Source organism: Aquarana catesbeiana, linkage group LG05, assembly GCF_042186555.1.
Source record: "Aquarana catesbeiana isolate 2022-GZ linkage group LG05, ASM4218655v1, whole genome shotgun sequence".
In the NCBI taxonomy this organism is placed as follows: Eukaryota; Metazoa; Chordata; class Amphibia; order Anura; family Ranidae; genus Aquarana; species Aquarana catesbeiana.
The window spans coordinates 263,541,272-263,553,588 of NC_133328.1; the positions used below are offsets into that span (position 1 = coordinate 263,541,272).

The following is a 12,317-nucleotide window of genomic DNA, read 5'->3' on the forward strand; positions in this document are numbered from 1 at the left end:
GTTCCTTGGTGATCGGAAGAAATTCTGGGCCTTTAAAAACGCCTGCATGCTTTACCTAGCCCTTCAGCCAAGAACCTTCTCTATAGAGACTGTAAAAGTTGGGTTCATCATCTCCCTACTATCTGAAGAACCCTAGACCTGGGCTCATAATCTGCTTGAGCAAAAGAGTCCTGTACTCAAGTCCGCGGACTACTTCTTTGAAGCAATGGCCCGACTTTGAGGACCCACAGTGTACAGCCACTGCTGAGTCCGCCCTGCACACCCTGACCCAAGGGAAATGCACAGCAGAAGACTACACTGTTGATTTTTGTAGATGGTCTGCTGACAGTGGCTGGAATGAAGGTGCCCTCAAATACTAGTACCATCTAGGGCTGTCTGAAACCCTGAAAGATGAACTGGCCCAGGTTGAGACCCCAGATACCTTGGAGGATCTGATACAATTGGCTATTAAGCTTGATAGACGCGTGCGGGAATGGTGATTTAAAACTATTTCAAAACCCACGACCTACTTGGATGATGCCCAGGATACCGCAGGTCTCTACTCCCCTACCAGCACCTTCTGCCACCCCAACTGTAGAAGGGGAGCCTATGCAGCTGGGTTTAGTCCATTCCACCCTTACCTCTGAAGAGAAGCTCTGCCTTTTCTGTGGAGGAATGGCACAACTGCCCCATATGACCCAGTAAGTCTTCTCAACCTAGCCCTATCAACTTTCAGGTATCCGGATCTTCTCCCTCTCATCTTGTTCTTCCTGTCTCCTTACAGGTGGCGAAAGGGGGAAATCGGGCTCTTGGCGATCGTTGACTCAGGGGCCTGCAGCTACTTCCTGGATTCTTCTCTGGCTAAGAGACTATGTATACCACTTCAAGATAAAAAAAAAACTTGAAGCCCATTTGGCTGATGGGTCTCTGCCTAGTTCCGAACTTGTCACTCAAGAAACTAGACCCATTCTGACGATTACAGATTCCGGCCACCAGGAATTCATTTGTTTTGATATACTAAATTCCCCATTTGTTCCCTGTTATCCTAGGATGTCCTTGTCCACAAGCCCATGACCCCCAAATCGGGGCAAAAAATAAATCTCCTTTTCAGTGTATTGTCTACAGCATTGCTTTGTTCCTGGTTCCAGCAGTCCGGATAACTGTGTTGCCATCCAAACCACATCCAATTTACATCAAAATATCCCAGCAGCCGATCAAAAATTCTTGGACGTTTTAAGAGAAATGCTGGCACTCTTCCACCTCATCAGCCTAAAGATTGTCCCATAGAACTACTCCCCGGGGCAGAAATTCAGTTTGGGCGAATTTTCCGGTTATCTGAAATCGAGTTGGAGGCTCCCCGAATCTACATCAATGAAAATCTGGAGAAATGGTTCATCCGTCCCTCTTCCTCTCCCACTGGGGCTGGCATTCTATTTCATTGAAAAGAAGTATGGTTCACTGAGACCCTGTGTGGACTATAGGGAGCTTAACAAGGTCACCATAAAGAACCGGTATCCGCTTCCCCTCATTCCTGAACTGTTCCAGAGGTTTCAAACCGTCCAATTTGGACACTTAGAATATCTTGTTATGTCGTTCAGTCTGTGCAGTGCTCCAGCTACATTCCAATACTTGGTAAATAATATCTTCCGAGAATTCCTGGACAACTTTGTTATCATTTACTTTGACATTCTCATTTTCTCTGCCACTTTAGAGCTCCATCATACCCATGTGAAAAAGGTATTGTCTACTCTGAGGGAGCATAGACTATATGTTAAAGCTGAGAAATGTGATTTTTGAAAAATCATTTATTCAGTTTTTGGGACTTGTCATCTCCACTGATGGGATTGGCATGGATCCTCAGAAAATAAAGGCAATTTTAGATTGGCCAGCCCCTTCAGACAAGAAAAGCATCCAGCGATTCATTGGCTTTTCTAATTTTTATCAGGGATTTGTGGGCTTTTCTGCAATTAGCTCACCCATCACCCAGTTGACTCACCAACAGGTGCAATTCCAATGGTCCCAAGAGGCTCAAACAGACCAAGCCTTGCCTTACGTGCTAGAAGTTGATGCCTCAGAGATGGCCACAATTGCAATTTTATCCCAGCCTCAGGGACCTAAAGCCCTGCTGCATCACGTAGCTTTCCCCCTCTCGAAAGATGAGTCCACCAGAGAGGAATTATGACGTGGGTGACCATGAGTTGCTAGCTAATAAATGTGCTCTGGAGAAATGGAGATACTTACTGGAGGGAGCCACTCACCCGATTTCGATGTTTACGGACCACAAGAATTTGGAGTATCTCAGAACAGCTAAAAGGCTAAGACCCCGACAAGCCCGCTGGGCACTGTTCTTCTCCAGATTTAATATCCATATTTCGTACCGATCAGGCTCCAAGAATGGGAAAGCGGACGCACTTTCCCGGATGTTCCCTGATACCCCTGAAATAACGGAACCTGGCACCATCCAGTTTGCAAAAATTTGTTTACTCATCCTGCCTGACTTGAGAACAGCAATTAGACATACATCCACCCAGTGTACAGAGCCAGAGGTGTCTTCTCTAAGAAACCAGGAAGGTCTGCTTTGGTACCAAGATAACATTTTTGTCCCACAGCAAGTCAGACTAAAGGTCTTGAGGACTTTTCATGATCATAAACTTGCCAGACATTTCGGAATACGAAAAACCTCTGAACTAGTCCAACGCTCTTTTTGGTGGCCCAGTCTGAGTCAAGACTGCAGGAAGTATGTAAACTCTTGTACTATCTGCCAACGTAACAAAGGGTCCAATGCCAAATCTTGGGGTCTATGAAGACCATTGCCCATTCTGGAACAGCCCTGGAGAAAGATTTCTATGGACTTGTAGATTTACCGCCTTCAAAAGGGTTCACTACCATCTTGATAGTAGTTGACCGCCTCTCTAAAATGGCCCACTTCCTGCCCATGATGGGCACACCCTCTGCGGTAGATACCGCCAACATATTAAGGAAATCATAAGGCTGCACGGATTACCAGACAATATTGTGTCCGACAGAGAAGTACAATTCATGTCCAGGTTTTGGAGAGGTCTTTGTAAATCCTTATCCATTGAGGTATGTCTATCATCTGTCTATCACCCCCCTTTAGAGCAATGGTCAGACTGAAATAACAAACAGACTTTGGAGCAATATCTGCAGTATTTCCTGTACCTGCTCTCAAGATGACTGGGTCTCTTTCCTCCCTTATACAGAATTTGCATATAATAACTCCCTGCATGCTGCCACTAACCAATCTCCATTCTGGGCTAACTATGGGTTTCATCCCTCTTTCCTACCTAATACCATACCAGAGGCATCGGTCCCCGCAGTCCAGGATCGGGTACATTTTATTCAAGCTAACTACCAGCGACTTCAGGAGGCTCAGGAAAGCGACAAGAGATTCCATGACAAATGGAAGAGAGGAAGTGGTGCTTTTCAAGTAGGTGAAAAGGTGTGGTTACCGGCCATTAATCTTAAGCTCTCTTGTCCTCGGAAGCTTGGACCAAAATTTATTTGCCCTTTTGAAGTCAAGAGGATGATTAAGCCAGTAGCCTTTGAACTGGCATTACCAGACTCGTATAGAATGCACCCGGTATTCCATGTTTTGCATCTCAAACCAGTGGTTCCCAGCCCGTTTCCTGGAAGGGAAGAATTGCCACCACCTCCAGTGTCAGTGGAAGGCGAAGCAGAATTTAATTTTTTTTTTGAAAAATCTTTTTCTTGATCATACATTACGGGACACAGAGTATTTATTACATAGTGGGTTAGATAGGCACCATCGGTGATTGGACACTGGTTAACCCCAATTAAGGAGAATTCCTCCCCTATGTAACCCCTCCCATACGGGGAGGACCTCCGTTTTTTCACCAGTGTCTAAGGTGGTTGGTCACGTAAAACATGTGCTGTGAAGAGAGCTATAGTTTGGTCCCTGCGGGGGCTTAAAAGGCTATGCTGACCGGATCCATATTTCGGGCTGATATTTTGACTCCCAAGATGGTATGGTACCCGGCTCTCGTCATCCAAAGAAGCGAGGTTTTGCCTGTAAGTCTCTCTTTGGAGGACTGGGCTCTGAGAAAACCAGGCTTGGTGTACTATTAAAACAGTGGCACGAAAGTTTCTGGCAGAGTCTTTTACAGGTCCAGGTAAGAGGTTTCTCTGAGTAGGAACCCAAAAAACCCTGAAGGTTGGCACAACGCTACCCGCCGTGATGGGTGAAGGCTGGAAACTGTCTGTTCTCAGCAGTTCCTGCGGCGGGGACAGGTAAGAGAAGTTAATCCTATATATATCTATATTACAAATGGATTTTCTTCAATGAGTAGTTGCATGTCTTACCTGATTTACACCACTAGAGGGAGTAAGGAGCAAACTTACGTGCCTTTCAGATACACACTCAGTGAAGCTGGTGTCCAATCCGCTCACTTCCTCCACTGCTAGTTTGCAGACGCCAGGTGGCTAATTTAAAAGCCCAGAAAGTTCAGAGCTCTGTAAACAGATGGCCACAGAGTGTGGGCAGTGAGCATCCTAAAGTGGTCGGATCCAGGCTAATCTAAGACACCTACTCGGCATCAGGTTGTGCAGTATTAAGCATATATGTATATTGTGAGACTTTTAGCACAACAGTGATTGCATATGTACTAGTACCTCTGCTTTGTAGCTAGGGACTATGTCTCCTCGTAAGTGGGTCTCGGGGGGAGGTAACAAAGGCACAAGAAAGTCACCGCCTGTGTCTAGGGGTCCTAAAGATGCCTGCAGATTACCATTCCCCCCTGCAAGACTGGAGCCAGCCTCACAGGATGAGTCAGTGCCCCTGTCAGGTTTTGCAGCCTCTCCTAATGTTACAGCCCCAGCATATGTCACAGAAAATTCCCCTAGGGCTACATTGGAGAGTTTTGAGGGAAGAATTATGAATTTTATTTCAGCTTCCTTAAAAGATAGCATAAAAAGGGATAAATCCCCTCCCTCTGCTGCACTTTCTCTTTCAGATGATTCTTCTGACAATGAGGAGAGATCCCTATCCAGAGATAGGGATCAAGAGCAGTCTGAGGATTCAGAGGAAGAGGAGAGAGCTTCTTCCTCTCATGCACTCAAGAAGCAGGTCCAGTATTATACTGAACTAGTGCGTTCCACATTTAAAATGCCCTCTGCTGAGGCCGTTACATGCTTTGTTTCTTCCCTGGGGGTCAGAAGGATCCCGCAGACTGCCTTTTCCTTTCCAATTCATCCTTTAATGGATAAATTGTTGTATGAGGACTGGGGACATCCCGATAAACTGTTTACTCCTCCTAAAAGGTTTTCTATGCTTTATCCTCTGGAGGAAAGCTACACCAAGAAGTGGGAGGTCCCATCCGTGGATGCAGCTGTCTCTTGTGTGAATAAAAACCTGACCTGTCCCTTGGACAATGCTCAGGTGTTTAAAGATCCAACTGATAAAAAGCTGGAGACTTTATTAAAAGCCTCCTTCTCCATGGCTGGCGCTGCAGTCCAACCTACAGTCGCAACTGTGGGTTTGTGTCAATTCCTCATGGAACAGGTTAAGCAGATGCTTGGCCTCCTTCCCAGTGAGGAAGTGGAGAACTATGCAGACCTTCCACAGGTGCTGTGTTTTATAACTGATGCCATTCTGGATTCTACCCAGCAAGCATCTCGTTTGTCTCTCCTGTTGGTACACATGCGCAGGTCCCTTTGGCTTAAAAGTTGGGCGAGAACCGCTACTATTGGCCTTAGATCGCTTACTATCCCAGGGAGTGATAATAGAAATTAACCCAAAAGATCAGGGTTCTACTCGAATCTCTTCACCGTTCCAAAGCCAAATAGAGATGTCAGACCCATCCTAGATCTAAAGGATCTGAATCAGTTTCTACACATTTGATCCTTCCGAATGCAGTCAATTCATTCGGTAGTCTCCACCCTGCAGGGGGGAGAATTTATGGCATCAATAGATATCAAGGATGCATATCTTCATGTGCCAATTTTTCCCGCTCACCAAAGATATCTAAGGTTCGCTGTAGACCAGCGCCATTTCCAGTTTGTGGCCCTTCCTTTCGGTCTCACTACAGCTCCTCGAATTTTTACAAAAATTCTAGACCCTCTCTTAGCAAATCTAAGAGCTCAGGGCATAACTGTGGTAGCTTATCTAGACGAATTGCTACTCATAGAGCAATCGGTGGCACACCTGAACCGCGCTGTCTTCAAGACAGTAAGACATTTGGAAAGACTAGGCTGGATAATCAACCTAGAAAAGTCTTCTTTGCAACCTTCAACAAGGTTGGAGTATCTAGGCATGATAATAGACACCGCTCAAGGCAGGGTGTTTCTACCAGAGCCAAAGGTCAAGGCCATAAGAGCTCTAGTCCGCTTAGTATTAAGCAAAAAGTGGCCATCCATTCGGCTATGTATGAAACTGTTAGGAAAGATGGTTGCCACTTTCAAGGCTGTTCCATTTGCCCAGTTTCACTCAAGGCCCCTGCAGAGAAGCATTCTCGCAGCTTGGAACAAAAAGACTCATGCCTTGGATTTTCTGATGTGAATATCCCCAAGGATACGCAAAAGCCTCAATAGGTGGTTACGAACCAAAAATCTTTTGAAAGGCAAAGCCTTTCTTCCACTACAATGGAAGATCGTAACCACAGATGCCAGTCTGACAGGCTGGGGAGCAGTTCTGGAAGAAACATGCACGCAGGGAAGATGGTCTGCAACCGAGAGATGCTTGCCCATCAATATTCTAGAAATTCGGGCAATTTACTTGGCCCTCATGGACTGGTCTTACAGGCTACAGGGTCATCCTATTCGGATACAATCCGACAATGCCACGGCTGTGACTTACATCAATCACCAAGGAGGCACCAGAAGTCTGAATGCCCAAAGGGAGGTGAATCGCATTCTTGCATGGGCAGAAAGCCATGTTTCCTGCCTGTCTGCGGTGTTCATCCCAGGAGTGGAAAATTGGCAAGCGGATTTCTTAAGCCGCCGGCAATTATGCCCAAGAGAATGGTCCCTACACCCCGACATATTCCAAACCATATGTCAAAGGTGGGGAACACCAGATGTGGATCTATTCACGTCCAGATTCAACAGGAAGCTGGACAAATTTGTGTCCAGAACAAGGGATGTACTTGCTCAGGGGTCAGATGTTCTGACAATCCCATGGGATCAGTACAATCTGATGTATGCCTTCCCTCCGAACCCACTTCTTTCGTGGTTCCTGGGAAGGGTCAAAAAGGAAGCAAAGTTGGTCCTTTTGGTAGCCCCGGCTTGGCCCAGACGACCTTGGTATGCAGAGATCGTAAGGATAGCAGTGGTCAGGCCTTGGGTCCTCCCATTCCGGCCAGATCTGCTCACACAGGGTCCGATTTGCCACCCTGCTTTACGAAGTCTAAATTTGAAGGCTTGGCTGCTGAAACCCACATTTTAAAATGACAGTGGGCTCTCGGAGTCAGTCCTTTCCACTCTGGTCAATGCCAGAAAGCCGGCCTCCAGGCTTATTTACTACAAAATCTGGAAGGCATATATTTCCTGGTGTGAACCCAGGGGATGGCATCCTAGAAGGTATATGATTAGCAGAATCTTGACCTTTCTTCAGTCAGGCCTAGAAATGAGATTGGCTTTGAGCACTATCAAAGTCCAAATTTCGGCTTTGTCTGTATTTTTTCAGAAGCCAATTGCTTCACATTCCCTGGTCCGGGCCTTTATTCAGGGGGCACTGCAGTTGAATCCACCAGTCAAACCTCCAGTATGCCCATGGAATTTGAATTTGGTGTTGTCGGCTTTACAGGGACAACCCTTTGAGCCACTGCACCTGGCTACTTTAGCACTTTTGACTAAAAAATTAGTCTTCTTGATAGCCATATCCTTTGCTAGGAGAGTATCAGAATTGGCAGCTTTTTCTTGTAAAGAGCCATATTTAATTATTCACAAGGACAGGATTGTTATGCGTCCTAATCGTTCCTTCTTACCTAAGGTGGTTTCAGGATTCCATTTGAATGAAGATGTAATCCTACCATCCTTTTTTCCAGATCCGCAGAGGAAGAATCTTTGCACACTCTTGATGTGGTTAGAGCAGTCAGTGTGCATCTGCAGGCAACCACTCAGATACGGAAAACTGATTGTTTGTTTATTTTGCCAGATGGCCATAAGAAAGGCCAAGCAGCGTCGAAATCCACTCTTTCTAGATGGATTAGACAGGTTATTTTTCAGGCTTATGATATAAAGAGGAAGACTCCTCCTTTTCATGTGAAAGCGCACTCAACTAGGGCTGCTAGTGCTTCTTGGGCAGTGCATCACCAGGCCTCCATGGCTCAGATCTGTGAGGATGCGACTTAGTCTTCAGTCCATACATTCACCAGATTCTATCAGGTGGATCTAAGAGGGCAAGAGGATACCGCCTTCGGGCGCAGTGTACTGCAGGCTGCAGTTTAGTTCCTCTGGTCCGTTTGCAGTCTATATTTTCTGATCTTTGTCTCCCTCCCCTCAAATGAGCATTGCTTTGGGACATCCCACTATGTAATGAATACTCTGTGTCCCGTGATGTATGATCAAGAAAATAGGATTTTTAAATACAGCTTACCTGTAAAATCCTTTTCTTGAGAGTACATCACGGGACACAGAGCTCCCGCACTTCTATGGGTTTTATGTGGTTACCTATTGCTTTGCTACAAAACTGAGGTCCTCCCCATATGGGAGGGGTTATATAGAGGAGGAATTCTCCTTAATTGGGGTTATCCAGTGTCCAATCACCGATGGTGCCTATCTAACACACTATGTAATGAATACTCTGTGTCCCGTGATGTACTCTCAAGAAAAGGATTTTACAGGTAAGCTGTATTTAAAAATCCTATTATTGGGTGTTCTGAGGTTGCAAATAGGACTTGTTACTGTACTCATCTTGGGTTTAGGCCAACCTACCACTAATGCCCCTAATACTACCCTCTGGAATTTGTTCCGACTGAGAAGTCGCCCCAGTTCTCCAGGAACCCAAACCCCTCCTTTCTACACCAGCTCCTCAGCCACTTGTTTACTTCCCTTATCTCCCGCTGCCTCTCTGGTGTGGCTTGAGGTACCGGTAGTGTTTCTGAGAATACTACCTTGGAGGTCCTATTCCTCAATTTAGCTCCTAAGTCCCTAAAATAATTTTTTAGGACATCTTCCTCTGACTTTGTCATTGGTGCCAACATGGACCATGACAGCTGGTTCTTCCCCAGCTCCTCCCAGTAATCTGTCCACCAGATCTGTGATGTGCCGAACCCGAGCGCCCGGTAGACAACATACAGTTTGGCGCTTCAAGTCTTTGTGACAGATTGCCCTCTCACCAATGTCACTTATTGGGATGTTTCAGCGCAGGATCGGCCTTCCTGACTCACCCATCTACTCTTCTCTGTTGCCTGCCCGGCTTTATCTCCACCTGCCTCTGTGCTGGCCCCTGCCGGCACATGCCAGGTACGATCCCAACTCTCCTTTATGGAGAGTCTTCTCAGAGTTGACTGTTGCACAGCAGTATTCACCCTCGATCAGATGATCAAGGAACGCATACATGCCGCAAGATGTCCACAAGTCGCATCTTCATACCTGCTGGACATCGTACCCACTAATTTAACGGGGATTGGGAATTATAATCTGTCCAAATTAACTAACAACTAGCTTTCTGACACTAGTACCCAACAATACACAGGTACTCAACAATACAATACGCAGGCACTCGCAGCACTTGGGTACTCACAGCACTCGGGTACTCACAGCACTCAGGTACTCACATAAATAAGTACTCCCAATACACAGGTACTCCCAATACACAGGTACTCACAGTACACAGGTACTTACAATACATGGGTACTCTCAATAAACAGGTTCCCCCAATACACGGGTACTCTCAATACATGGGTACTCTCAATACACGGGTACTCACAATGCACAGGTACTCACAATGCACAGGTACTCACAATACACAAGTACTCACAATACACAGGTACTCACAATACTCAGGTAATCATATACACTGTCGGTCAGTTTTTATTATTTGTGTCTCTGTGTCACTCTCCACAGCCGCCCCTTGTAATCTTACACTAGCAGTCAGTAATCTTCAGTGCCTTCGCTTCTCTAATCCGTCTGTCACACTCTCTTCCTCCGGTCTGCAGTGCACTTACCCGCCGCCTCTCCCGGTCAACCTTCTACCCCCCGGATTTACTCCTGTCTCCCCTGTCCATCTGTGGGTGATAATGTCCCCAGTTATTCCCGCTTCACCGCCACCACGATGTCCTTCTCCAGCCACTGCTCTCGGTCCCCAGGTCACCCGCTGCTACTCGGTCACGGTGGGGTGGGGGGAGTCTGGTCCTCTTTTCTCACTCACTCCCTCACCACGCTGTCACAGCATCTGACAATCCTGCGCTTCCGCGCCCAAAAACTTTGCAACAGCACCACCTAGCTGCCTCCTGTGTCAGATCACTGGGTCCTGTTAAACTTATCTATGGATACCTTTTAGTTTTCCATTCACAGAACTCTGTAAATGGCTTGACCACATTCTTTTCAGATTATGGCAGCGAGCAGGGTGAGATGATTCCCAGATCCCTGTTACATTGGGGGGTGGGGGGGCGCGGGGGCCATTGGATTTGTAACATGTTACACCCTGAATATAGGTATAACATGTTGCAAAAGAAAAAGATGGACTTAGCCTTTAACGCAATGTGCTTTTTCTACTTTCACTGTCCAGTCACAAGCTATGGGAGGCACAAGACCTGTACATAGTACTTAACTGCAGTGAAATAAAACAGGCCTTCTACCCTGCCACACAGGGAGGAGTCATATGGCAGGACAATGTAAATCCCAGAGCTGTATAGACAGAAATACATATTTTTTTGACAGGTAAAACAACGTCTGTATTTAATCATATGCATATTGATAGGTTAGCTGTTTCCCAAAAATTAAGCTGGGAAAATGTATTTTTACTGTAGGATATTTGTCTTTTCAAGTAACTGAAGGCTTTTTTCTTTTGTTTGTGTGAAGTATGTGTAGGACGCTGGTTAATGTCATTTTGGACTGGGACTGCAAAAATACATGAACTTTACACAGCTGCCTGTGGCCTCTATGTTTGTTGGCTTACCATTCGAGCGGTAACTGTATTAGTTGCATGGATGCCTCAAGGACGTCGGGTGATTCTTTTGAAAGTTAAAGAATGGTCTCTTATGGTGAGTCTTTGACAGGTAACGGAAGCTTTTGTATAAACATGTAAGTAAAATTAGTGCAGTGCTGTACTATAGATTTAGTGAATATAAATACACTAAAACTATACACCATGTACAAACAATAATATTAGAAAATATATAAAGAAAATTGTTACTCATAATCGAATAACTCGTGACAAACCTATGAATGTGATCTTCTAAATATTCACCAAAGAGATCTTTGTAGTGACTCACAAAAAAATATGCTTCAATATTCACAGTGTCCATCAAAGAGAAGTATGGACACCTAGGTGGATGCAACATTAATCCGATGCTGCATCTGTCCCTCGCCAGCTCTGCAAAGAGAACTGAGCGATCAAAGACTGCTAATCGTTCAGTTCTCTCCTCCTCTCTGAGCAGAGAGACGTGACTCCTAGTGAGTGCTGGGCTGTAGACGAGGTGGGAGGTGCTGGCTCAGGCTCTCAGTGGATCGCTGAGAGGCTGAGACAGCTGCCGGTTGGGATCATTTCAGAGCCTGGATCGGCTCTGTGACATCAGCCGACAGCAGGCTCTAGGGTCACAGGAGTCCAGAACTAAGTTCACTTCTGTGATCTGCAGGAGTGTAGCCAAATAAGCTTTGGCCATACTTCTCATTTAATATTCATCAAAAAGATGCATTTTAAGTGTTCCTTAATTTGTGCCAAAACGCCAAATGTGACCCACACAAGTAATAAATATGCATTTAATGTTCTGCCTCTCCAATCTAACCACTGAAAGCGTGATACTATATTAGTTGGCCTGTATACAGAATGCATTGTTTTTTTGATATCAGGAAATACAGTGCAGCACACATACAGCTCAGTACACCACCCATACATGTCAGTAAGTGCTTAAGAACTTGTGAATGTGTGAGGAGCAATGCCTCATGGGACATGTAGTCCTGGGCAGGAAATGAGTGGTTCTAAAGGCAGATGTTTTTTTTACCTTGCTATAGGGGCACTCTATACTATACTTTGCAGTTTGCTATAGGGGCACTCTAGACTATACTTTGCAGCTTGTTATTGGGGCACTCTGAAGGCAGGAGGAGCCAGAAGTGCCGATGGGGGACCCCAGAAGAGGAGAATCAGCCCCAGTCCAGCAGAGAGACAGTCCCAATCCACCCCCCTTAACCGCCACTAC

General features: G+C 45.8%; 1 protein-coding gene across 4 annotated transcripts in view; it reads left to right on the forward strand.

Moving 5' to 3' along the window:
- MARCHF6 (membrane associated ring-CH-type finger 6) overlaps positions 1 to 12,317 on the forward strand; it is a 1,314,422-nt gene that overhangs the window by 1,050,112 nt on the left and 251,993 nt on the right. For all 4 annotated transcript variants that reach the window (XR_012244456.1, XM_073630743.1, XM_073630744.1 and 1 more), the window contains one exon: positions 10,981 to 11,162. Coding sequence is in view for 3 of the 4 variants with exons in the window: in XM_073630743.1 (XP_073486844.1) it covers positions 10,981 to 11,162 (182 nt within the window). In the remaining variant the exon portion in view is untranslated. The remainder of the gene's footprint in view (positions 1 to 10,980; positions 11,163 to 12,317) is intronic.